Source organism: Lissotriton helveticus, chromosome 2_1 (assembly GCF_964261635.1).
Source record: "Lissotriton helveticus chromosome 2_1, aLisHel1.1, whole genome shotgun sequence".
In the NCBI taxonomy this organism is placed as follows: Eukaryota; Metazoa; Chordata; class Amphibia; order Caudata; family Salamandridae; genus Lissotriton; species Lissotriton helveticus.
In genome coordinates this window covers 968194079-968221656 of record NC_136059.1, presented here as the reverse complement: position 1 = coordinate 968221656, position 27578 = coordinate 968194079, and the positions used below count along the sequence as shown (strand labels likewise).

Sequence of the window (27578 nt, the reverse complement as noted above, 5' to 3'; positions counted from 1 at the left end):
CTTTGATGCACCAGGATTCGGTAAAATCTCCTCACTTCCCATATTACACACAACTTCAGACTATGGAATTTAGGCACATGAGCAGATGACCTTGCAATCCTGGCAGACCAGCAGTAATTGTTTTTTAACTACTAACCTTAAATGACTATAAAACATATTCTTCTATGAATAAAATGCATTAGGAATGGCAAGAGTCACAGATCCCACAGAACTCTATAGACGTTATTTTTTAATTACGGCTTTCAACAGGTGACAGCTTGATTTGGTGGAATGCCAGGCAGGAGTTACGGATATAATCTTTAGCCCAAGCGTTCATCAACATTTTAAATGGCCGAATATTTTCCACAATTTCTTTTATTGACACTGTGCCCATTAGCAGTACCTACACTGACCTTCAGCTTTTGTTTTTTCTTGAGAACTTAAGGGAAAGTGGCTCTGTGTTGAAATGAAATTTCTGAGTACTGCACTGAGTTGTCTCTCTTACAATCCAAAAAAAAGGAGTTTCCATTAAACAAGCCTTGGCAAAGCCAATAGGTCTAGCCTACACAAGAGCTATTGGCTTTGCTAGTGTATTTTAGCCATGTTGTACACCAGTGGGGCTGCTGTTAGCATGGGTAAAAATTAGTGGCATAGAGAAGAGTGGCACGGAATGTCGTAGAGTAGAATATCGAAGAGTGGAGCAGAGTGGCAAAGAGTGTCATGTATTGGAGTGGCACAGAGTGGAGTCGTGTAGAGTGGTGTACAGTGGAGTGGTGTAGATTACAGTTGACTGGTGTAGAGTGCACTGGCTTAGAGTGTTGCACAGTATAGTGGCATAAAGTGTGGCAGCATAGAATTCAGCGGCGTACAATGTAGAATCGTACAATGTAGAGGCAAAGATTAGAGTGCTGGACAGTAGAGCGCAGTGGCATAGACTGGAGTGGTGCAGAATGGAGTGGTGCAGAGTAGAGTGGTGCAGAGAGGCATAGAGTAGAGTGTAATGGTGTAGAGTGCATTGGCATAGAGTGTAGTGGCATAGAGTGCAGTGGGGTAGAGTGTAGTGGCATAGAGTGCAGTGGGGTAGAGTGTAGCGACATAGAATTCAGCGACGTACAACGCAGCATCATAGAATACAGTGGTGTAGAGTGCAGTGGCGTAGGGGGCAGTGGCAAAGAGTGGAGTGACAGAGTGTAGTGGCGTAGAGTGCAGCGTTGCACAGTAGAGTGGCATAGAGTGCAGTGGCGTAGAATGGTATAGAGTGGTGTAGAGTGCAGGGGCACAGAGAGTATCGGCATGGAGTGCAGTAGTGCAGAGTAGAGTGGCGTAGAGCTCAGTGGTAGAGAGTGCAGTGTTGCAGAGTAGAGTGTCGTAAAATGCAGTGGAATAAAGTGGCATAGAGTACAGTGGTGCAGAGTAGAGTGCAGCTGCATAGAGGACTGACACCGAGTGGAGTAGAGTGGCGTAGAGGAGTAGCATAGAGTGCAGTGGTAGTGGCGTAGAGTAGATTGTTTAAGAGTAGAGTGAAGTGGTATAGGGTGGATTGGTGCAGGGTAGTGTGCAGTGGCGTAGGGTAGCATGGAGACGAGTTTAATGGCTTAGATTAAAGTGGTGTAGATTGCAGTGGCATAGAGTGCAGTGGTGTAGAGTAGATTAGAGTGGCATACAATGGACTGGAGTAGAGTGAAGTGGCACAGAGTGCAGTGTTGGAGAGTTGCGTAGTGTAGAGTGGAGTTGTGCAGAGTAGAGTAGCCTAGACCTGAGTGGTGTAGAGTGCAGTGGCAATGAGTGCAGTGGTATAGAGCTGAGAGGCGTAGAGTGCAGAGTGGCAGAGTGCAGTGGCATGGTGTAAAGTGGAGTGGAGTAGAGTCCAGTAGTGTGGAGTGGTACAGAGTAGAGTGGAGTGGCTTGGGGTTGCATGGATTGGTAGCACATTGTCATTACAGATAACACATACATTTTCAATTGAAATGACCATTACATTTGCACAGACATTCGGGTTTACTAATAAAACTATACAACACACAAACTAAACTGTGTGGAAATGGCATCACATAGTGTATTGTTTGTTTTGATCATTTTTAAGTATTTGTTTCCAACAACACTTTAGAATTAACACAAAATGGGCTTCATTTGTGCTTTCCTAAATCAGAAATACTTGTAATTCATTTAAATGTTGATGTGTGCTGGAAAAAAACCTTTCCTGCCACCAGTATCCCACACGATTGTCACATAAATCCTCTCACTTTGAAATCAGAGAAAGAAAAGTAAACCCAAAGCTCCCTTGGAAGACAGAGCCTGATATTTGACCTTTGTCTTTGAATGCACACTAAATGTACATGATAAGAACAAGATTTACAAGCCTGTTTCCCGAAAGAAGACTACAAGGAGAGGCAGTGTGAAAAGGCTTTACTCCCTGGAAAAGATAAACTCACACTGGACATCCTAAAACAAATAAAGCCAGCAAATAGAAAGCCAGAAAATGTGAGTTACAAGCCACAAAGCCAGTGGTAAGCAACGGGCAGAATGCATTGCCAGGGAAGCTTTCTGAATTGTCCCCACGATGTCTTTAGCAAACCAAACTGCTGCACTGTCTAGCAGGCTTTGACCAAAAAAGGAGCAAGGAACACCACACCAGTAGCAGTAAACCTTTCTCCTCACCCTACTTCCAGCTTCTAATTTCCAGCTGAAAATGATATGTAGAAAATGTCACACTGCATAAACATTCAAGGCTCTGCACAGTGTAAAAAATCATACTAGTAGAAAAGACAGAGCACATTTACCTCCAATACAATTATTAATGCAATGAAGAAATATTAACACTTGAAACCAGCACAACCATGCTGACCATCACCCATCATTACTCCACAAGCAGCACAGGAAGACGTCACTTACATTGTGCATGCAAGGTCAATCTCTCACTCTAAACCGTCACAAAACCAAGTATAATTACATCCAGCTCGAGTACAACACAGGCCGCAAGACACTGTAAATCTCCTCTTTTCTTACCAATCCAGAAAACCATACACTCTTCCTGGCAGTTCATAGAGGATTACATATCCGTCAATATCAAGTTTCACCAGGTAAAATTGATTACACATTACACTATTAATCTCAAACTATCAAACAGCCTAGAAAAATACACTTTCTTGTCACCAGTTTAGCTACAGTGGATCACACAGGACAGAATTGATCTGAACATGGGAAGGCTAACCATATGAGTACCTCTCACTTCACAGTGCCACTATCAGAACAAGGAACAACATACCATTGTCACCAACCGCACACTTGTACACCTAGGATTATGCCATTTGGGTGAGAATCCAAGCAAAATCATGTGCCAATCTTGTGCATATGCAACGGCTGAGCACATATAAGCAGGTTTGTGTGGATTGCTCAGGGCCAACACTACATGCCCGTTGAATATAATGGTCCAGCAATGCTGATAAAACAATGGCTGTGGTAACTCATACAAACTCAACTATCACTGAGCACATTCATGGCTACTCCAAAGAAAGTTCAGCACATATTCATGGTAGCCCCACTAATAAACACATTTATAGGAGCCCTACTAGCCACAAGGACAGCACACTTTCTTCAGGTCTCTTTAACCCTTCTTTCTGAGTTATATCTTCCTTGCTCCTAACGTCGCAAGTGTGCAACAGTAAAGCATCCCTCACAATAACCCTTAAATTTACATGAGTCGGTTGATTCCAGAGATTACTGCACAGGAGGGCTTAAAGTTTTCACTTTCCAAGGTCCTGAAAGGTCATTACTGTTTCAAGCTATTGTAGTGCAAAACGAGACATTGCAGCAATTTTTGATATGAGACACTGTTTTTGCTACAGAAAATAGCTTGTGTTCTGAATGTTCTCCGTGCTATAATTTTCGAATAACAGAGCAATTATGTGATATGGCGTAATGGTGTAATTTCATGTAACTAACGTAACACATAAATCCCGAAATTGCATGAATTTCGGTTGCATAATTTAAATTTCCTCTGGGCCTATATAATATCACAAAGACTAAGGTTATCATATCTGGTTGTAGGATACATTTCTGAAGGGAAGGTATATTGTCCTTGTTCAGTGCACTACTCTTGTTATGAATAATCTCTGTGATTTACTGAGTAAACGATGCTAGTTTGCGGAACCACATACTGCTTTCTCTTGTATTTTCTAACAATATTCCGATAGACAATACAGTTACATCATCACAGTCAAACAATGAAACAATCTCTATTTGCGAGTCCTTTTGAACCAAGAACACATTTTTTGCATGTCCATAACACTGTGGCCCACATGTCTTTACGTGTAAAGAGAATGGAAAATATGTTGGTGTTTTGGCTACCATACACTGATTCGCACAGATATTAATTCAAATTTTACTCGTAGATACACAAAGGTGTTCATAGACATCACTTTGATGTGTTGAAAAGCTATAGACTAAAAGTTTGCATTGTTAAACTGCGACAGCACTGAGGTTCAGGAAATTAGAGTAATCACTCACTTTCTATCCAGAAACAGAAGCAGAACTCTCAAACTCCCTCTCCTTAAACTAGTGCTAGTATTATATTAGAATTAGGAAAACATTTGAATCGATTCTAAGTGGTACAATGATATACTACTAACAGCCCTGGAAACACAAAAATGAACACGATGGCAAGAGAGAAACAAGCATTGGAAATGCAATAGGTCTCGCACCATTAGAGTTAGTGCTTTTAGAATTGTTTATGGGTTTTTTTTGTAAATGTTTAGCATTTTTGTTTCCTGTAGCCAATGGTAAAGTATTACAAATAAAAAAAGCCATAAACATTTCTAAAAGCTCTAACTGAAATGGTCTGAGAACTATTGCACTGTGTGAGGGAGGGTGAGGGTGAGTGAGGGAGGGTGAGGGTGAGTGAGGGTGAGTGAGGGTGAGTGAGGGTGAGTGAGGGTGAGTGAGGGTGAGTGAGGGTGAGTGAGGGTGAGTGAGGGTGATGGAGTGAGGGTGATGGAGTGAGGGTGATGGAGTGAGGGTGATGGAGTGAGGGTGATGGAGTGAGGGTGATGGAGTGAGGGTGATGGAGTGAGGGTGATGGAGTGAGGGTGATGGAGTGAGGGTGATGGAGTGAGGGTGAGTGAGGGTGATGGAGTGAGGGTGAGTGGGGGTGAGTGGGGGTGAGTGAGGGTGAGTGGGGGTGAGTGAGGGTGAGTGAGGGTGAGTGAGGGTGGGTGAGTGAGGGTGAGGGGTTGAGGGTGAGGGGTTGAGGGTGAGTGAGGGTGAGTGAGGGTGAGTGAGGTGTTGAGGGTGAGTGAGGGTGAGTGTGAGTGAGGGTGAGTGAGGGTGAGGGGTTTTGGGTGAGTGAGGGTGAGTAGTTGAGGCTGAGTGAGGGTGAGTGAGGGTGAGTGAGGGGTTGAGGGTGAGGGGTTGAGGGTGAGTGAGTGAGGGTGAGGGGTTGAGGGTGAGTGAGGGTGAGGGTGAGGGGTTGAGGGTGAGTGAGGGGTTGAGGGTGAGGGGTTGAGGGTGAGTGAGGGGTTGAGGGTGAGGGAGGGTGAGTGAGGGTTAGGGTGAGGGGTTGAGGGGGAGGGGTTGAGGGTGAGTGAGGGTGAGTGAGTGAGGGTGAGGGGTTGAGGCTGAGTGAGGGTGAGGGGTTGAGGGGGTGAGTGAGGGTGAGTGAGGGTGAGTGAGGGTGGGTGAGTGAGGGTGAGTGAGGGTGAGGGGTTGAGGGTGAGTGAGGGTGAGTGAGGGTGAGTGAGGTGTTGAGGGTGAGTGAGGGTGAGGGTGAGTGAGGGTGAGGGTGAGTGAGGGTGAGGGGTTTTGGGTGAGTGAGGGTGAGAGTGTATTTGCCAAGGCTGTTACTCAACTGTTTGCATGGTACACGAGAGGGACCATAAGGCTACAACTTGGTGCAATATAAACACAATAAATCGAAGCTAGTGTGTGCAATCCTCCCACATGGAGCACTGGAGTGCTATGTCTATCTCTGCCCTCCACTGCTCACCCCATGATAAACCTTTATAGCTGCATGTTATGTGCATAAATCTCTTTATTTAATAGAAGCTTTCAGGCCAGGAGATGTATCTTCTCAAGGCTCGTTAACTTAACCATCCGGAAAGTGCATTGGTTAAACCAGCCGCCGCTTTAATCATTCCACCAAGAGCACCTGTCATGGAGGCATTACTGGGGGCAGGGGGGGGGGGGGGTGACAAAGGGGAATACGGTGAGGAGAGAGATTCATAAACCTGCAGCCATTACATGCCTCTCCACACGGAGTACGCAGTAATGGGCAATGGAAAGGGGGGTTGTTGAAAATAAGAGGGGGGAGAAAGAATAGGGGGTGTGAGACATTAGAGCTGTTCATAAGCATGCAGCCATTAATTCGTCTGCATGACGAGCGCACCTGTTAAATTGCATTGGGTGTTACATTGCATTGGGGTGACCTTACCGGAGCACAGAGCAGCAGGTGGTGCTGGTGGGGGGGGGGGGGGGGGATGGGGAGGGGGAGAGAGAGAGAGGGCAGGAGAAAGGGAGAAAATAGACCTGTGGCGAACTCTGGCCGCAGCTTCTATCATCTTCAGAAATATTGGCAGAAATAGTCCGCTTTATCAAGGCAAGGGGCTAGGGTGGGGGTGGATGAGGAGAATTGAAGAAGCGATCCATACTTTTGCCGTTCTAATGCCCAAGTTGCTCCGTCTGATTGTCGAATGGGTAGCGTTAAGTAAATTTTTGGTTTTTTCACGTACCTGTGTTAGTTTCGTCGTGAACCTCCGAGAGCAGGTCTGTGCAGGGGAAGCTGCCTCGGGCTGGGGGTGCTAGGGGGAGGGGGCGGGAGGCGGAGAGTTGAGGCAGGCAGGCATGGGAGGAGAGGAGGAGGGGGGAGGAGAGTATGTGTAAAGGAACAAATAACATTATGGTTTCGTCGTGAACCTCCGAGAGCAGGTCTGTGCAGGGGAAGCTGCCTCGGGCTGGGGGTGCTAGGGGGAGGGGGCGGGAGGCGGAGAGTTGAGGCAGGCAGGCATGGGAGGAGAGGAGGAGGGGGGAGGAGAGTAGGGGAGGCACGGCCTAGCGGCCGTGCAATCAAGTAGTGAGGGGGCGGAGTTGTGGGAAGGCTGAGAGAGAGAGTAGGCGGCTGGGTGCATGTGCACGCGCATTTAAGCTCAATGCGCATGCGCATTGAGCTTAAATTTATCGTGCACTGCAAGGAATCGCCACGATTCCTTGCAGTGTGGATAAAGAGTGGATAAGCCCCCATAGTCTCGCAAGCTCGATGCGCATGCGCATCGACAGGCGAGACCTAAAAAATGACTATTAAGAGTGGGAAATAGGCTGTGTTCAGTCAACATTTCATACTTTTCTACAGTAATGATCCTAAAATGTATATACAGCCAATTAGAAATTAATAAATGTAGAAACGAAATGTCAAGAATTCACAATAAGGAGAGCGACCAATGGTTTTCAGAAGATCTGTGATCATCAGAAACATTATTTTACAGTATTGACGTGTCTCGTGACCTAGAGCATCAACATTTTGAATGTAGTAAAGTAATGGCTCGTGTGGCCTATGGTGCAGAACATACTATGCTGCAAATGCTAAAAGGGTTGCAAGTATCGCTGGATTATGATTGGCTGGATTTATTCTTGAAAATGCTAAAATCAAAACAAACTCTGTGTAGAACCTAGTGACACTGAATGCAAGGAGTGGTCATTTTAGCCGAATACATTTCTGAGAATATAACATAATGTGGAGTGTGGAAAAATTTCAAGTAAGGTATATTCTAAAGCAAGCAAAACATACTCCTTCACAGGCAGACTAACGAGCAAAACAATGAGAGCTTAAAATGCACTTACGTGGCTGTTGAGAAGAGAGCTTCTGTGAGTGGAAAGACCATCGGACTTCTGCAGGGTCTCAATCGCCATTTCAATCTGACAATAAATATTATGATTAATAAATCTCAAGGTAAGATAGTAATGCACAGCTAACCAGAGAAAGGCCGACATGCTCTTGCACAGCTAAATTAAGAACATGATTTAACATTGGTGAGAGTAACAAAATACACATTAACCTTTCAAACAATCAGCTAAGATTCTGGAGAGGGATTTATGATAGGACATATATTGATAAAACCATATTATAAATACAAATGTCATTGCCTTCTGTTAAATAAAGCCCAAGTTTAGCATGGCATCAAATCCAAAGTAAACTTGTAAAACTAAACAAATGTGACTAATAAAAAGGTTTTAGACTAATTTCGTTGCTAAAATCCGTGTTTTTTCTTCACTCCAACAGCTGAAGTCTTTCTCACTTTAAATTCTATTAGTGCCGATATGTTGCTCTCTCAACAAATCACCGATCTAAACTCCTAGCACTTGCTTTGTAAGTGGGATATATGTTGGTCTATTTTAAGTGGTGTAGTACATGCTATGCTAAGCACAGTACACTATAGAATGACTTGCTGGAGACTAGTTTTTATTAATGTTATTACCAATTTTTTGATAGTATTATGTTCTTCTTGCTGAAGCGATAATAATCCTTGAAGCTAGAGAATGCTTCTGCCTACCGCTGCTGTAATTTCTGAATGCATTTTAACAAAGAGCTGAGACGTAAGCCCTGAAAATCTACAACTTCAGTGGATTTCCCTAGGTACACTAGGAACCTACGCCAAGTGAACTTTTTTTTTTAGCCCCATATAAACTTACTTTTCACTCCACAGGGAAATATTATTCCCACCCAAGCAGAAACAACATCTTAATATGCCATCTGAATTTAAATAAGGAAGTTTTAGTTGGTGTGAGGAAATGCAGTGTATTACACGGTGTGGTTGTTCAACCTCACTGTGTAATAATACACTTAATGGTGAGTTTTGTCTGTCAAACCCTCAGCTCAATCCAGGGTTGCTGGGGCACTGAGCAGCAAGGTTTACACAGAGGACCTAGTGTAAAGTATTTAAACAGCAACAAAACAATGGAAGAAGAAATCAACACAATACTCAGGAAATCCAACGCCAATTCATAAAAATAAACCTATTTTTATAAGAATCTAGAAACTAGAACAACAAAGATCCACCAGAGCATTCCGAAGATCTAGATTTTACAGGAATTAATAAATCAAAGCAATTTTCACTCAAACGCGAACAAGCCATGGCAAATTCAACAAATTTGACATAGAAAAGTTTTCAAAGAAAATGTGGGCAAGTGTCAACCAATGATATCTTTTAGAAATTTGCATGCTTGAATCTTCCCCATCGTCATGGTGGGAGTCCCATAGCAACAGTAATAAAAGCAGTGCTAAAGCATTAGCATTAAACTTCATTGAAAAAACAATAACATTTAGTTGCCAAATAAATTGATTTAATACACCCAAACTTCAGCCAATCAGAGCACAGACCCTGAAGTGCTTATCCCCTGCAGAGCCACCATACCTTAGATTGCGAGCACGAGTGTAAATAAAGTAACAGAGGTATACAATTGGTGAGCCTTAACGAGGATCACATATGGATCTATAAAATATATCAATACTGGAGAACCACAATGTACAGGTAAGTAACTTATTTCTTCTCTAGTACTGTATCTTTTATCGATTCACATGCTTGAATCAGATTAGTTAACAGTATCCAATGAATAATGGCGTGGGTAAGGCGAGCCATCACACCATGAAAAAAAATCAAAAATACGATTAGTCAAACCAAAGATACTGATATTGTACAAAACAAGGCGAGATACAGCATTGCATTAAGCAACCATAAGAAAAATACTTATTCTGGTAATCAACTATTAACTCTTTCGCAGCTAGCCCCCCCCCTCCTCCCCCTGTGCTAAGCCTTTTTTGGCTTTTTGGGGTAGTTTGCACGTAACCCCTGTAACTTTTTGTCCATATAAGGTATCCAAGCCAAATTTGCACCCTTTTCTTCCAACATCATGGGGATTTTAAAGTTAGCCAGGGTTTGTGGATTGCCCTAGAGGGGACCCAGAAATTAGCCAAAATACAGCTAAACATTTGTTGTTTTTTTTGGGAAAAATGGGGAAAAAGTACTGCAGAAGAAAGTGTCTGTTTTTTACCTAAAAATTACAAATGGTGTCAACAAAGGGTTTGTGGTGCTGAAATCATCATCGTTCCAGCTTTTAGAGACACGCAGACTTTTGGCATTTTACTGGCTACTTTTTGTGCTTTCAACCTCCTTCCAGTTAGTGGTGGAAATGGGAGTGAAAGCAATAATGGATCCCGGAAAGCTATACATTTCTGAAAAGTAGACACTATTCTGAATTCAGCAAGGGGTCATTTGTGTAGATCCTTCAAGGTTTTTTTAATAGAAACTAACAGTTGTAAATAAAGAAAATTGAACTTGAGTTGAAAAAACAAAACATTTGTGCAAATGTTTTCACTTGTAACTTCTTCTAAGTATGACAGATGTTAGAAAGCAATATACTGTTACATCTGCCGGACCGTTCTGGTTGTGGGAATATATAGGACTTGTAAGTTCACCAAGAACCCGAGGAACACAGAGCCAATAACTGAGCAGCGTGTCGCAGTGGTTTTCATTGTTTATCAGGTATATAGCAATTAATTTGGTAACATATAAAGAGTGAAAAATAGATAACAAAGACACCTATGTACTTCTGAAATGGGAACAAAATATAGAGTTTAGAAACAGTAGCTCTTTGCAAATCTCAGAAATTGTGGGTACTCGTACTAGCTTGTGAATTGTAGAATATTTTTCAAAGTGACTTTATTTTAACACATTGTCTTACATTAGGAAGGCAGAAAAGCTCAGAAAGTCAATAGGCAATAACAGTTGCTCCACAATTCGAAGTTCCCCTAAGTCTCCCGATAAAAATGGTACCTCACTTGTGTGGGTAGGCCTAGTGCCTGCGACAGGAAATTGCCGAAAACGCAACGTGGACACACCACATTTTTACAGTGTAAACAAACCCTTTTTTTGCACAGTGCCTAGCTTTGGATTTTGACCCCTAGCTCAGCCGGCACCTAGGGACACCTAGAAAACCTACACATTTTTTAAAACTAAACACCTAGAGGAATCCAGGATGGGGTGACTTGTGTTGCTCTCACCAGGTTCTGTTACCCAGAATCCTTTACAAACCTCAACCTTTGTAAAACAAAAACACACATTTTCCTCACATTCCTGTGATGGAAAGTTCTGGAATGTGCCTGGGTCCACAAAATTCCACCCACCCGCACTTCCAGTAAAAATGGTACCTCACTTGTATGGGTAGGCCTAGTGCCCGTGACAGGAAACGGCCCAAAACGCAACGTAGACACACCACATTTTTAGAGTGAAAACAGACCCTTTTTTCGCAAAGTGCATAGCTGTGGATTTCGAACCCTAGCTCTGCTGGCACCTAGGGAAACATAGCAAACCTACACATTTTTGACAACTAGACAACCAGAAGAATCCAGGAGGGGGTGATTTGTGTGGCTCTCACCAGGTTCCGTTACCCAGAATCCCTTAAAAACCTCAAATTTTGTAAAAAGAAAAAAACATTTTCCTCACATTTCTGTGATGGAAAGTTCTGGAATCTGCGTAGGTCCACAAAATTCCACCCACCCCGCATTCCCCAAAGTCTTCTGATAACAAGCATTGAAAATGCAATAGGTCTCGCCCTCGTTTAAGTTAAAGCAATTCTGTTTGTAATCAGGTGGCTTTTTAGCTTTGCTTTTATTAGTGTTTTTCAAACTTTCATGTACATAACATGCATATGTATGCATATATGTATATGTATGCATGCATTTATATTTATATAGATATGCAGATGTATAAATATGTTTATAGATGTATGTATATATTTACACATACATATATATAAATGCATATGCATATATATACACATATATGTATATATATGTGCATATGTGTGCACGTAGAGAGAGAGGTGAAGAGTGAGCAGTAGAGAGTGAGTAGTAGAGTAGTAGTAGACAGTGAGTAGTAGAGAATGAGTAGTAGAGTAGTAGAGTAGTAGAGCATGAGTAGTAGAGAGTAGTAGAGTGAAAAGACAATAGCAGAGAGTAGAAGAGAGTAGAGAGTAGTAGAGAGAGAGTAGTAGAGATGAGAGAGCAGCAACATCCAATCATATGGAAAGGCTGAAGGCAGCTAAGACTGGAGTGACTCGAAATTAATCTTAAATTGCCTGAAACCAAACAGGGCTACTTGTCAAAAACACACCACCTCACTTCCTGTTTTAAAACAAGCAAAGGTACAAAGTCTACTACTGCATAGTTTAAATGTAGGCGCATTTAGCAATATAAACTCACAGCGCACCCCATATCACTGGAGACATTAAACCAGGCACAAAACTGTCCAAACTTTGCATGCAACACTGTACTTGGTAGCTTCATAACATCTCTGCTGAGGTATTATTCCATGCATATCACCATCCCGTCAAAAATTGCACCAATTTCGGATGGAATCCCTGGAGTGCATGGATTGTGTGTACTTGTCAAATAATTATGAATGGTCGCATTCTGTGTGTCTGTTTTTGTTTTGTTTTTGATAGGAAAGCATATATCTGTGAACCGTTTCCTCATTCATATTGCGCCAAGTCGGAATTTGTCTCGCAGATCACAGTTCTCGCCCTTACTGTGTCAACTTAACAATGAAAGGGAGGGGGTGCTAAAACTACAAATTCACGTCAGTTTTTACCTGACAACACGGTGTTCGACATAGAGAATGAAGGTGCTGTGACCTGCTACGCTTTTAAGATATCTTGGTCCGAGTTTTCTATTCACCAATCAACACCAATTTACCTGAACTAAAGAGTTACAATTCGGGAGAGGGGTTTAAAAAAAAAAGATTACGGGACAAAACGTGTATGTAGAAAATTATTGCTGAGTGGAACTGAGAATATTCCATATTTTTTTGCTTAATGTTGCGAAGTACTTTCTTAAATCTGGCTTAATAGCAAGGAAAAGAATACAAGTAGGCTACGTTACCTGATGCTAAAAGACCGACTACAAAAGCTTTTATGGCACCAATAAGTTAAGATGTCATAGCTCTAAAACTCCAATGCGAGACTTAAAGAACGACATGTTAAAGTTCTTAATGGACTAGACAATATTGCCAAAGACACAACCAAACAAACACACGAAGTTACATGGTGACAAATCACCTGCCCAAACACTTACTTTACATAATACCGAAACAGAACCAAAAACCCAGCACGTGAAATAGAGATCGCAGATCAAATAAAAACAAGCGCGGCCCGTCATGGGATGGAGAGAAGATGTGCACGTGGGGACTCGCTTTACTGGCGGCGAGAAAAAAGTCCACAAGAGTATCATGACGGCAGTAAAAGGGACAATACCCGCGTGCACATCTTCTGTCTGGTTTGGCTCCCCGCGTGCACGCTGGAATCGTATCGATTCCAAAAGGCCTCTTATGGCAGAGCAGCGCATGCGCTGCTCTCGCCAGGCCGAGACCTAAAAATGGTACCTCACTTGTATGGGTAGGCCTAGTGCCAGCTGTGGATTTTGAATCCTAGCTCAGCCGTCACCTGGGGAAACCTAGCAAACCTAGATATTTTTTTTAACTAGACACCCAGGGGAATCCAGGAGGGGGTGACTTGTGAGGCTCTCACAAGGTTCTGTTACCCTGAATCCCCTGTAAACCTCAAACTTTATTTAGTAAAACACATTTTCCTCACATTTCTGTGATGGAAAGCATTGGAATCTGCGTGGATCCACAAAATTCCACCCACCCCACAGTTCCCAAAGTCTTCCGATAAAAATGGGACCTCACTTGCATGCGTGGAACAAACACATGCGACACAAAGGGTCCAAAACTTATTGAGGAGACATCCAAATTACTTATGACAAAACCTCCAGGTTTTGCAAGCGGGGGTCATCTGGGTTTTTGGCTCCGGACTCGGCGGCCAATTTGGGAAACTACCAAACCCCCACATTTCTGAAAACTAGACACACGGGGGAATCCAGGGAGGTGTGGCTTGCATTGATCTCCTAACATTTCCCTTCCTAGAATTTGCTGCAAACTTCAAATTTCACTAAAAAGTCACATTTCCCTCTAATATCTTTGTGGGAAAGTTGTGGGATCGCCACACGGCACAAATTTCCTACCACTCAGCATTCCCCTCAGTCTCCCAATAAAAATGATACGTTACTTGTGTGGATGAGCCAAGTGCCTATGACATGGAAGGCCCAAACAAGTGTAGAGATTGAGGGGGGCCCAAAGTGAGTCCAAAAGGGTAGTTTGTTTTTCGGCTGGCGCTACTTTGAGCACCCGAACAAGTGAGGTATCATTTTTGTCAGGAGGCTAAGGGGAATTTTGCGCAGTAAGAAAATTGTGCCTGCGCGGTGATCCTACAACTTATCCACACAGAAATGTCAGGAAAATATGAATTTGTAAGTAAATTTGAGGTTTGCGGGGGATTCTGGGTAAGAAAATGCTGGGGGATCCATGCAAGCCACACTTCCAGCCAAGAGTCAGTACATGCACACCATCATCCACACACACCACCAACCAAGCGCCATTCATGCACACCGCCAGCCAGGTGCCATCCATGTACACCGCCTGCCAAATGCGATCAATGCACATAGTCAGCCAAGCAATATCCATGCTTACTGCCAGCCAAGCGCAGCCCACGCACTCCGCCAGCCAAGCGTCATCCTAGCACACCGCCAGCCAAGCAGGGCCGGACTGGGAACAGCAACCAGCCCTGGCAGATTGCTGCACGACCGGCCCTGGGAGGTAGGGGGCGTGCTAGTAAAAAGCATCCCTCCTAATTGTGTTACTGGGACCCGATATTGCAGCATTGCTGCCGAATCGGTCTCAGTGACAAAACTGCACCCCCCCCCCACGGCCAGAAAACAGGCTCCCACCCCTCTGGCACACCGGGGAAACATTGTGTGCCTGCTACGCCCATTCTGGACCTGCAGCCAAGCACCATCCATGCACACAGCTAGCCAAGCACCAGTCCACGAACACCGCCAGCCAAGTGCAATTCCACGCACACCACCAGGCAAGCGCCAATCTACACACACCATCATCAAGCGTGAGTCCACCCACACCATAAGCCAAGTGTAGGTCCATACACACCACCAGAAAAATGCCAGCCAAAGGTCAGTACACGCAGAATGTCAGCCAAACTCCAGTTTACAAACACACAAAGTCTCCCTGGTTTCTAGTGGATTTCTGCCCTGGGTGAAGATGAGAATAAAAATATCCCTGAAACAGCCGAAATGTGTGCCTAAAAAAAAGGGAGCGACCCTTGCCTATGGGGCTTCTCACTGGCATGCCATAAACATATCCCTGGTGACTAGTGGGCTGTCTGCCATGTCTGCCACCCCGAGGGGAGCAGATAGGGGGATATTGCCCAGACCTGACTTTCGGGAGGGGGGCGGGGGGGTAGGGGGCAGAAAGCCTTTTTTGGAGGTGGAGCATTAGCATGCCCATTCTCAGCAGCCCCCACACCTACCTGTAAAAATCAAAACAAAATCCATGGGGCAGATTAGGGACTATTCCACCCATCTGCTTCCTGGGGAGGCAGAGAGGCTGTGGCAATTTTGGGGGGGGGGCATTGGCATGCCCATTTTGGGCAGCCCCCACCCCTACGTATGAAAAGAAAATCCCTGGTGCCTAGTGGACTTTCTGCCCTCCCTGGGGGCAGAATGGGGGCTATTGCCCATATCTGCCACCCAGGGGGGACAGAAAGACTAGAATTTTGGTGGAGGGCATTGACATGCACATCTCAGGCAGGCCCCACCCCTAAATCACATTTTTTTTTTTTAAACCCTGGCTTCTAGTGGGCTACTGCCCCGATCTGCCCCCCAGCGAGGGCAGAAAACTGGAATTTTGTTGGGGGTTTCGGCATGCTCATCTTGGGCAGCCCCCACCCCTACATCATATTAAAAAAATCCCTGGCATTTAGTGGGTTTCTGCCCCCCCAGGGGGGAGCAAAGGCCCTTGCACGAGGGGCCACTCCCCTCTACCTGGTGCCTAGTAGGTGGATCCCTGCTTGGGGATCAGCCTCCTGGGGTGATCCCCAAGAAGGGGTCCACTAAAGAGATTCTCCCCTTTCCAATAATACCTCTCCTGGCTTTCTACATGCTCGTGGGGCTGAGATATCCCCATCGAGTACGTAGAAAGTGAAACTGAAATGAGCCTATCGGCTCATTTCAGTTTCGGTTTCTGTGCAATGATGTCAGAGCGACATGCGTGCTGATCGTCATTGCACAGAAATGAGACAGCCGGGGGAGCTGGGGAAGCCCTTCCCCAGCTCACAAGGCTGTTGGGGGTAGGTGGGGAGGGAATCCAGCTGGTGCCCGCACCAGAGAGATTCCCTGTGCCATGTGATCGGACGGCCTGGGGACTTCCGACGCACATGAGCACTGGTACATCGGACAGCCCGGGCGTCCGACGTACAGAAGGGGTGAAACAGAATAACAAAGGAGATTTCAGCTTAATAACTGCATAACTTATGAGAACAGCATTTGCCGGGCAGCCTAAACCACTGCTACATCTGCCTTACTCCAGGAATCCAGGCAGTAATGTTTTGTGAAGGTATGGGCGTTCGTCCATGTCACCACCCTGGAAATGTGAGGTAGAGACACTCCTGCAAACAGGTCTAAAGACGCGGTGATAATCTGAGTAAGTGAGCGTTTACCTTTGCAGCCAGCGGATATCTGGCCTTCTGATGACAGAAGACTACAGTCGAGGAGAGGCAGCGAGCAATACTAGCTCATGATAAGGCTTGCCCCTTTCTTGGAGCTGAGAAAGAAAGGACCAATTGACTGGATTTTCTGACAGTTTTTGTCTTTCAAACAGCACTTAATGTCCAGCAAATATGAATCTCTCTCTGCAGACAAAGATGGATTAGAGAAAAAAGAAGGCAGAATGACTGGTTCATCGAGGTGAAATGTTGAATCTACCTTGGGAATGAATGACGGATTAGTGTGCAGAACTACTCTGCCTTCTACTAACTGTTGAAAGCTGGACTGAGACCGTCAACATTATCGGCGCCCTCTTGCTCTCCTTAACCTTTTTGTGCGCGTAAAACAGCCGCCATTTTGAACACCATGGCTTCCCTGCTCCCGCCGAGAGCCAGCGCGCCTCTCTCCCCCTCCTAGCTTCGCCGGCATCCCCCGCATACTGACAACCCCCCTGCCTGCACCTGCCGCGAATCATAAAACCCCTCTTCAGCGCTGCTCTGCCCCAGGCCCTCGTCCTGTTCCCAGCGCGACACCTCCCTTCTTCCCATTTATGATCCCCGGCCCTTTGATGCAAACCCCCTTTTCCCCGTGTGCCCGTTCGTCTTCCTCGTTCCCAGGCCGACACCCAGCTCTGCCGATACTGTTCCTTGCCCCTCCCCGTACAATAGAAAGTTTCCCCCCAGCAAGGGATCCCCGGGTTGATCAAAGCCCCCCGCCCTACGAGATCCGATCGAACCCCACACACTCCGTGAATCGGCGGAATATCCAGCTGCGCGATGATCATCACCTGTTGTGAACGGGGCGGGGACTTCCACTGTAACCTTGCGTGGGAACGGGCTGGGAAGGGGGGATTCTGAGGATGTCTTTCCGTACATCAAAGTATCGACGAGAATGTGTTACATGCAATAAAGAGATAAGCTTGTGTATAAGAGGCCAGGCCTCAGGGATGCAGTTAGAGCACCTCAGAACGATACCTTCTGCCCGTTTTGTTGTGTTCTCCTCCGGAGAGAATAAAAACCTTGTTTCCTGCCTTCCAGTCTCCAGCGCCTGCCTCTTCAATAGTTTAACTTCTTTGTGGGTTCAAGAGGCGACACCGCCGGGCAATACTTAAGGATCTTATATTCTGGTTGGTAGTGCCACCCTTTTTTCAACAATTGGCGTCCCAAGCGTGGGGCCCATCAGCGACCCATGGATCCAGTGGGAGAGGTCCTGACGACAAAGTGAACGACTGCAACGATCGGGAACGCGTCTGTCCGATAGACCCTCGTCTGACAGCCGATCATCCGAACTTCACTGGTTCCGAACAGACCTCTCTCGAGTGATCTACGGTCCTGACTGGGAACCATCAGGAGTGCCGCGAGGATAACGGAGAAGAGAGGACGATCGGGCGCTGGATTCGGAAGACAAGAAACTGTCCATGCGGTCCGGGTAAGGTCGTGTAATCACGACAAGTTGCGAAATGATTGCTTGATTGCTTGTTTGTTTAAAAATACTAGTATTGCTCTTTTTATTTATTTGGAGATTCACTGTCTGCAAACGGAGAAACAACGGGCTCTCTCTCTTTGCAAGCAGTGGAGGATAGGTAGGGTAGCAGCCGTGCTTATTTTTTCTCCCCCACTCAATAATCACTTGAAACTGAACTGTTGTTCGCAAAACTATTGTTTCCTGGAGATTCCCTGTCTGCAAACAGGGAAGAGACCACCCTTTTTGCAGACAGTGAAAAGGGTAGGTAACGCAGATCTTTGCGGACCTACTCATTCTCCCCATTGTTATTTATTGGTCTTTTGTTATTTTGATCCATGAGGTATTCACTGCCTGCAAACAACGTAGAATAGAAATATTCTGTCCAGTCTTTGCACCTAGTGATAAGATAGGCAGTGCTGACTTTTTAGTCCCTCGTTACGAGCCGTCATGTCTGTCTTCTCCCCACTGATTAGTAGCCTGTTTAGCCCGGACCGCCTATTAGAGATGGACCATCCAGCCCCGCTGGAGGGCACCCCTAATAAGGACATGTTCATGAAGCATGGATTGACCGCTATAGCCTATAGTAAACTATGGCATAAATATACAAAAAAGGGTCAAGAAAGTCAGTGGCCCCTGATAGGATCCTTCGATGATGATAAAATAAAAACGCTAGAAACTGCCCTGGGTAAAAACAAGACAACACCTACTATGCTTGACAGCTTCGGCAGGTGGCGAAAAGAAACTGAACAACGTAAAAAGAAAACTGAGAGTAGGTTGGAAAAAGAGCTGCGAAAAGCAGCCCACCTAGCTGCCCAGAAACTAGAAAAAGAGATAAAGGAAAGAGAGAAAGCTAAACAGAAACTAGAAATGGAAACGCCAAGCCAGTGTCCGGTTAGAACCCCCTCCATGCTCTACCCTGATTTACCCTCGAAACAACGAGCCAATGAGGACCTGCTGTTAGGTCCTCCTATCATCTACATGCCCCCTCCATATGCCCCTTCTCAACCCTTGGCGCAGCACGCGCCACCCCCAGGTACAAACGAAGGTACCGCCACAGCGTCGGCCCCAATGGCCTCTGTGCCAGCCGAACCCCTTGTATTAAAACCCGCATCCACAACAACGATAGACGACCATGAGACTCGAGGGGCTGGCCCTGCAAGAACAAACAGACTAGACAAAGATGAGCGAGCGGGGATCGACAAAATAGCAAGGACACTGGTAGAAAGGAAGGAGGATGAAGAGTACATCACGGATGTGTTCAGCTCGTATACAGGGAGTCACAGACGACATTTTACCGTACGACTGTGTTATCATGTCTTGAATGCATACGAGGACCGATATCGAGACAAAGGTCCCGAGAGCCTAAGGACTCTGTACCGGAAGGTCGATATCGGGGATGAGGGCGAGTGTGATGTGTCGGACCTCCTTACGCGTACGCTTGAGGTTTTCCGCCACCTCACTGAACGAAAGCCGGGAGCTAAATCCGCAGCCTCTGTAGTGACCGAACCACCAACCGAGCAATCTAACACCATGATGCCGATACGAGAGGCTGCCCCTTACTGGGTTCCTCCTCGGGGTACAGGGACTCACGATGATGCAAACAACCAAGATGCGAAGGGAAGGGTAGTGTACAACTGGGTCTACCAGCCATGGGACCGGCAAGAGATACTGACATTCCGGAAATCTCTACCCGACCTACGTAAAAACCCCACTGCCTTCTATACTGAATTGGGTACAGCCCTGGGCTCAACGATTATGACCCTGGCTGACATCGACTTGTTCTTCGGGTTATGTCTACCAGCTGATGTGTGGAAGCAAATCCGGAAAGTCGACCACCTTGAGCTGTTTGGACATACCTGGTCACAACTCGATGACCTGGACAAACAACGGGGACCAGGACAAAAGCCGTTGAAATCCATTCTAGACCTCCCAGATAAAATCGTAGAGAAATTAAAAACCCTAATCCCAGAAAAGAAAGTGGACTGGTCGATAGTAACAGCCTGTCGCCAAAAACCCCAGGAGGATGTATCGGAATACTTCTCCCGGTTTGAAACGGTGTTCTCCGATTACAGCGGCCAGGACATGACCACTGCAACCGGACACCATCTGTTTGTCCAGAATTATGTTAAGGGCCTATCATCGGAAATCTCCCAGAAACTACAGGCCAGCGAGAGTAGTTGGGCAGCCTCCAAACCTACAGCGATTCTCCAAATGGCCCAATATTATGAGCATCAGAAAAATGAAAACGATAGGGCGACAGAGAAAAAGAAGAAGGACTTAAAAGAGAGGGTGATGATTGCCAAACTGCAAGGGGTGACTATAGGACGAGACCAATACCGGGGAAACTACCAGACAAACGTCCCTAAGACTACATTTCCCCAGGACCGCACTCTGACTTCCTACAGTGGACGCACAGACCTTAGAGAAGACCAGTGCGCTTTCTGCAAAGAGACTGGCCATTGGAAATCCCAGTGCCCAGTTCTTCTGGAAATGATCAGAAACAAAGACCCCAGGGATGTAGCAAACGGACCGAGACCTAAGGGACAACAACGAGGGCCCCCAAATGACGCGACTAATGACAGATCAAGCAGACCAAATACGTTCGATCGACCCAGGCAGAACCAATATCAACAATCTGACTATGACGACACTCACACCTTCGCATAGGACAGCCAAGGGCGAGGGAGGGATCCAGTCGAGCTCTATGTTGACCAGCAGGGCCCTTATGTCACTGCTAAGGTCCTGGGTACCAAGTCTCCATTTCTGGTAGACACTGGCGCAACACGTAGTGCGTTATCTAAACGACTGATTCCAAGGGCACCCTTGTCTGGCTCACTCATAACATCGACAGGTTTCGATGGAACGCCCTCCACCAACCCTTTGTCTGCCCCGATTCTCTTTGACGTAGAAAACAACACCACCGACACCACGTTCTTGCTTTCCTCCAATAGCCCTGACGCCATTATGGGACTTGACTTACTGAAACACTTCCGAGCGACGATCAGGTGTTCTCAAGATGGAGTTCGAGTGTTTCTTTACGACAACCCCGTTCTGCTTAGACATTGCTCTCCCCGACACATGTTTTCCATCACCGACGTTGACGCGTCCCTGCTTGACACTCTACCTCCGTATCTGTGGGCCAAAGCGGATTCGGACGTAGGGCGTATGTTAATTGACCCAGTGCACATTACTGTCCGACCAGACGCAACACTCCCAAAACTCCCACAATATCGGATATCGCCAGAGGGCGAGAAGGCATTGGCAATGATTATCCAGTCACTGATAGACGCAGGAGTGGTAGAGGAAGTGGTTAGCAACGTTTGCAACAGCCCTATCTTGCCCATTATCAAGAAGCAGGGAGAGGGAGATGAGAAAGCATACCGTTTTATCATCGACCTCCGAGAGATCAACAAAGTGGTGGTACCCCAGTACCCTGTGGTCTCAGACATCACCACCATCCTGACTTTGATTCCATCCACTGCCACCACCTTCTCCGTCATCGACCTCAAGAACGCATTCTTCTCCATCCCCATCCACCCAGACAGCCGATATCTCTTCGGCTTTACCCTAAAAGCCCGCTCATATAGGTTTTGCCGAGCGCCTCAAGGCTACACGGAAAGCCCTAGCATTTACAGCCAGGCCCTCAAAAGACAACTAGACCAAATCCAGTTACCCGACGGAGTGGTGTTGGTACAATATGTCGATGACATCCTTTTGGCAGCCGACACCACCCCTCTAGCGGTTACCGCCACCATTCAACTCTTGCACTTCCTTGCGGAAAATGGCCACAAGGTCTCCAAGAAGAAGTTGCAATACTGCCTACCCCAGGTCACTTACCTAGGCCACCTTTTGTCCAAAGATGGAAGAAAACTCACCCCTGATCGAATCCAAACCATTCTAGATACCCCTGTCCCTAAGACCCAGAAGCAGGTTCGCTCCCTATTAGGCCTCACCTCCTTCTGCCGACAATGGTTACCAAACCTCAGCCTCGTTGTAAAACCACTGCTTTCTCTGCTAAACAAAGACGTCCCTTTCCCACTCCCTTGGACCCCTGAGTGTCAAACTTCCTTCACAGAACTGCGAGATGCCCTTTGCTCAGCCCCTGTCCTAGGTACCCCTGATTACAAAAAGCCCTTCTCCCTTTACACTCACGAAAGGGAGGGGTGCGCTTTATCTGTCCTGACCCAGGCCATCGGCCCTAAGCAACGACCGTGCGCTTACTTCTCTGCCACTCTTGACCCTGTCGCCAGAGCCTTGCCTGCCTGCCTTCGAGCTGTAGCTGCTGCTGCAATCTCTATCCGACAGAGTGAGGGGATTGTACTCTCGAATTCCCTCACGGTACTGGTACCCCATGCAGTCGACACCCTCCTGAACCAAACCAAGACGCAACATCTGACGAGTGCACGACTGACTGGATACGAACTGACCTTGCTTGCCCCCCATATCACCCTGAAAAGATGCACCACACTGAACCCAGCAACTCTGTTACCCTTGCCAGAGAACGATCCCAATGTGCACCCCGTACATGACTGCGTGACTCTCACGGACGAACAGACCAGGAGTAGGGTCGATCTCAGAGACACGGCTTTCCCTGACCCCGACGGGGAGCTGTGGGTGGACGGTTCTTGCATCAAACTCCCCGATGGTACCACTTCCGCTGCCTATGCAGTCACCACGGCTCGAACTGTAGTAGAAACAGCCCGCATCGCCCAGCGATCTGCCCAGGCAGCGGAACTGATTGCTTTGACACGAGCCTGCATCCTGGCAACAGGAACCACAGCGAACATTTACACCGACAGCCAGTATGCCTTCGGGGTGGTTCACCATTTTGGGCTCCTCTGGAGGGAGAGAGGATTCTTGACCTCACACGGCACACCCATTTTGCACGGGGATCTAGTCTCCGCCTTAATTGAAGCTGTCCTCCTCCCCAACAAACTTGCCGTTATCAAATGCCAGGCACACAAGAAAGTGACAGACATTATTGGACAGGGAAATGCACTAGCCGACATCACCGCCCGAACGACAGCTGAAAACAGAACGACCACACGTATGTACGTGACCAGGTCACAAGCAGAAAACTGGACTGACGCCAAGGACACAATTAGAGACATACAAACGGCCAGCACACAACACGAATTGACTGAATGGACACGGGTGGGATTGAAAGACGATGAAGGCTGCTGGCGGACAAAAGACACGAACAGATGGTTGCTACCTGATTCGTACTTGATTCCCATATTGACCATGGCACACTCCCCTGCCCACATAGGATCAGCCCCCATGATCGAACTTGTCTCCAGGGTTTGGCACAATGACAAGATCCCAGATTCCGCCAAACGCCTGGTCCAACAATGCTTAATATGCCTGCAACACAACCCCGGGAAAGGAACTGTAGTACCCCGGGGGGGATTTGGGGTCCCAAACCACCCATTTGAAGTCCTGCAGATGGACTACATCCAGCTAGACAGATGCCAAGGCCTGAAATATGTACTCGTCGTGGTGTGCGCATTTAGCAAGTGGGTGGAAGCATATCCAACCCGTGACAACACCGCTATGGCCACTGCAAAGGTTCTGTTAAAGGAGTTTTTCCCCCGTTATGGCCTCTGTCGTGTTTTATGGAGTGATAATGGCCCCCACTTTGTAGCCAAAGTTATCCAGCTCATCCTAAATGGGCTGGGTATTAAACAGAAATTCCACGCAGTCTTCCACCCTCAATCTGCTGGGCTTGTCGAACGACACAATGCCACACTAAAGCTTAAACTGGCCAAAATAGTGGCTACCACGGGCCTGAAATGGCCAGACGCCCTCCCATTGGCATTGCTATCGATGCGCTCTACCCCCACCCGACATCACTTAACCCCTTATGAAGTTGTCTTCGGTCGACCCATGAGCGTCTGGTCTGCCCCGAAACCAACTTCCATTCATGACGTTCCGGACGTCCTAATGTCTGATTATCTGTACAAATTGACTGAAACTTTGTCTGTCCTTCATCAGCAGGTGCAGCAGGCCATCCCCGATGCTTCCAGGGGTCCGGGTCACGCCATCCAGCCGGGGGACTTCGTGCTGATCCGAAATTTTCAGCGATCAAAGAGTTTGGAACCCCGGTGGACGGGCCCCTGGCAAGTGCTGATCACCACTCGGACCGCACTTCGAGTGGAGGGGAAGAAACACTGGCTGCACGCTCATCACTGCAAAAAGGTCTCTCCAGCCCTGGCCACGACAGACACCGTCAACACCCAAGAAGAGCTCCTGAACCAGGACCGACCATCGTTGAACTGCTATCCTGATACTGAGACACTTGAACTTTCAAAACATCCTGACCCCACTGTGCCATCTCGAGAAGGGTATTTCCTGCGTCGAAAGGAGGGAGTTTCGGCTAAGTAGGCCACGGACTAGGTTAAAGGATCTCAGAACGGTGACCCAAACTACCAAGGGTTACCTGGAGAGAAGCTAAAACTAAGTCTGTGGTCCTGCCCACTACCGAGCACCTTGAAAACGAAGATGATGGAAGCGCCAGATAAGAAGATGATGGAAGCGCCAAACAAGAAGCCGACGGGGACAGCAGGAAATACCCACTACAGAAATCCGAGAACAGACAGACTCCATAGCTCAAAGACAATTGTACTCTTCATCACAATCCTCTTCTGTTTTCTCCTCATGACCACGCTCTGGATTTTGGAAGAACATGCACCTGCTCACGAAACATTCCTAACCACTGCTCAGCCTACCACCATGAAGGAACATTATCTAATCCCGCTCTCTCCTCAACTAAGAGAGAGGCGAAAGGAGTTTTGGAACAACTCTTTCGTGCAGCTACTTCACCAGCACAATCTTGCCACCAATACCACCAACTGCTGGATCTGTGGGTTGCTACCCCATGCCACTGGACATTCAATACCATTCATCCCTTCACCCTTCTCTGTCCACGGCTCCTGCCTTGCTTGGCTGATCCTCCTGCAAGAGAGCTATACGGGCAATGCCACCTCCAGCAGAACTGCAGCACATTCTTCTCACGGGGCCGGGCGAAACAAGACAAAGACACACTTCTGCCCGCTGACCCCCAGCGACTCGATCCAAATGGACATCCCGGCTAAAGAACGAATCGAAATGCAGGTGTTCAACAATCCAACCAGACCCACCTTCTCCTATCTGCGGAAACGAACGGCTGCCACTCTGACTGTGGCCCTGTCGGTCATCAACGTCACAGGCCACATGTGTGTAGAAGGACTTGGGACACAGCTGGTGGGTCGCAGCGCTTGCCGCTTTACCAGAACTTTGGATTCCACGGATCCACCTTCCTTTGTGTCATCCCCAAACATGTATTTCATCTGCGGCACGAAGGCCTACACCTGGCTCCCCAAAGGCTGGGGGGGTACTTGCTACATCTCCTTCGTCCTTCCTCCGACTTATGTAGCCCCAGCGAACCACCACAGGCAAAAACGAGCCAAAGACATTGAACAAGCCGACTCGACAGGGGCGCAGTTCCTCGATGCTATGAAAGGACTCGTCCCCCTCTGGGGCCCGATGGCAAACAGCCGTGCCATCCGACATTTGACTCAGGCAGTCGAGACGACCATGAACATCACAGCGGGCATCTTTGCCAACAACACTGCCGAGCTCCAAGCGGTCCGTTTGGTGGCTCTTCAGAACCGCCTCGTTCTAGATGTGGTTCTGGCGGACCGTGGAGGAGCATGCCGCATTATTGGGTCCAGCTGTTGCACATACACACCGGACAACTCACCCTCAGTGTACAATGCCATCGAACATCTTCACAGACTCTCTTCGGAAGTTCACCAAGAGCAAGAAGAATGGTCGCTTGGTGGTTGGTTCTGGGACACCGTCAAAAGCTGGGGCTGGAGACTGCTCACCATTATCATGATTCCCGTAGTTGTAATATGTGGCCTATGCTTAGGAATTCAATGTCTGCCACCTATGTGTTCTCTATGTGCGAGTTGCATTTTTCCCAAAACTGTGGACATTGGAAGCGAACATATGAGAGCATTGTATGATACCGAAGTTAGAAATTTGATGAAAATTGACATTGAGTAAAGCAAGGTGGCTAGATATGTTGAAAAGGGGGGACTGTTGAAAGCTGGACTGAGACCGTCAACATTATCGGCGCCCTCTTGCTCTCCTTAACCTTTTTGTGCGCGTAAAACAGCCGCCATTTTGAACACCATGGCTTCCCTGCTCCCGCCGAGAGCCAGCGCGCCTCTCTCCCCCTCCTAGCTTCGCCGGCATCCCCCGCATACTGACAACCCCCCTGCCTGCACCTGCCGCGAATCATAAAACCCCTCTTCAGCGCTGCTCTGCCCCAGGCCCTCGTCCTGTTCCCAGCGCGACACCTCCCTTCTTCCCATTTATGATCCCCGGCCCTTTGATGCAAACCCCCTTTTCCCCGTGTGCCCGTTCGTCTTCCTCGTTCCCAGGCCGACACCCAGCTCTGCCGATACTGTTCCTTGCCCCTCCCCGTACAATAGAAAGTTTCCCCCCAGCAAGGGATCCCCGGGTTGATCAAAGCCCCCCGCCCTACGAGATCCGATCGAACCCCACACACTCCGTGAATCGGCGGAATATCCAGCTGCGCGATGATCATCACCTGTTGTGAACGGGGCGGGGACTTCCACTGTAACCTTGCGTGGGAACGGGCTGGGAAGGGGGGATTCTGAGGATGTCTTTCCGTACATCAAAGTATCGACGAGAATGTGTTACATGCAATAAAGAGATAAGCTTGTGTATAAGAGGCCAGGCCTCAGGGATGCAGTTAGAGCACCTCAGAACGATACCTTCTGCCCGTTTTGTTGTGTTCTCCTCCAGAGAGAATAAAAACCTTGTTTCCTGCCTTCCAGTCTCCAGCGCCTGCCTCTTCAATAGTTTAACTTCTTTGTGGGTTCAAGAGGCGACACCGCCGGGCAATACTTAAGGATCTTATATTCTGGTTGGTAGTGCCACCCTTTTTTCAACACTAACTGTATGTAGGGTTCTTTTATTGTGAAATCCTGAAACTCAATAATATGTCTGGCAGATGTGATGGCCAAGAGAAATGCCACCTTCGAGGAAAGGAATTTCAAATCGCACTTGTGAATAGGGATCTCATGAGTTGTGATAAGACAGTGTTCAGCCGTTAGGGCACTGGAGGAGGCTTGATAGGAGGGAAAGCTCTGAATAAACCCTTCATAAGCTCTTTCATGAGCCTGTTGGACCAACATCGTTTGTATTGAGAGATTTCCACTAGGTGCACCTAATGGATGCATGCGTAAGGCTGGATTTGGCGAGATGTAATAGGTAAGGCAGAATCTGTTCAGGTGTTGACGAGAAAGGATGGCAAGACTGAGAAGCACAGCATGAACAGAATATTTTCCAGTTTGCTGAGTAGCATTTAAGTGTAGAAGGAGCTCAAACTTTCTGAAGGATTGAATTGCATTTGTCAGAAATTGTTAGAGCTCCGAATTCAGAGTGGTGAGGAGCCTGGTCAACAAAT

General features: G+C 47.2%; 1 protein-coding gene across 2 annotated transcripts in view; it reads right to left on the bottom strand.

Annotated features, from left to right (window-relative positions):
- The window catches only part of RFX3 (regulatory factor X3), a 638508-nt gene that overhangs the window by 238238 nt on the left and 372692 nt on the right, over window positions 1-27578 (bottom strand). For both annotated transcript variants that reach the window (XM_078675714.1, XM_078675716.1), the window contains one exon: window positions 7807-7881. In XM_078675714.1, the coding sequence (XP_078531840.1) occupies window positions 7807-7881 (75 nt within the window). The remainder of the gene's footprint in view (window positions 1-7806; window positions 7882-27578) is intronic.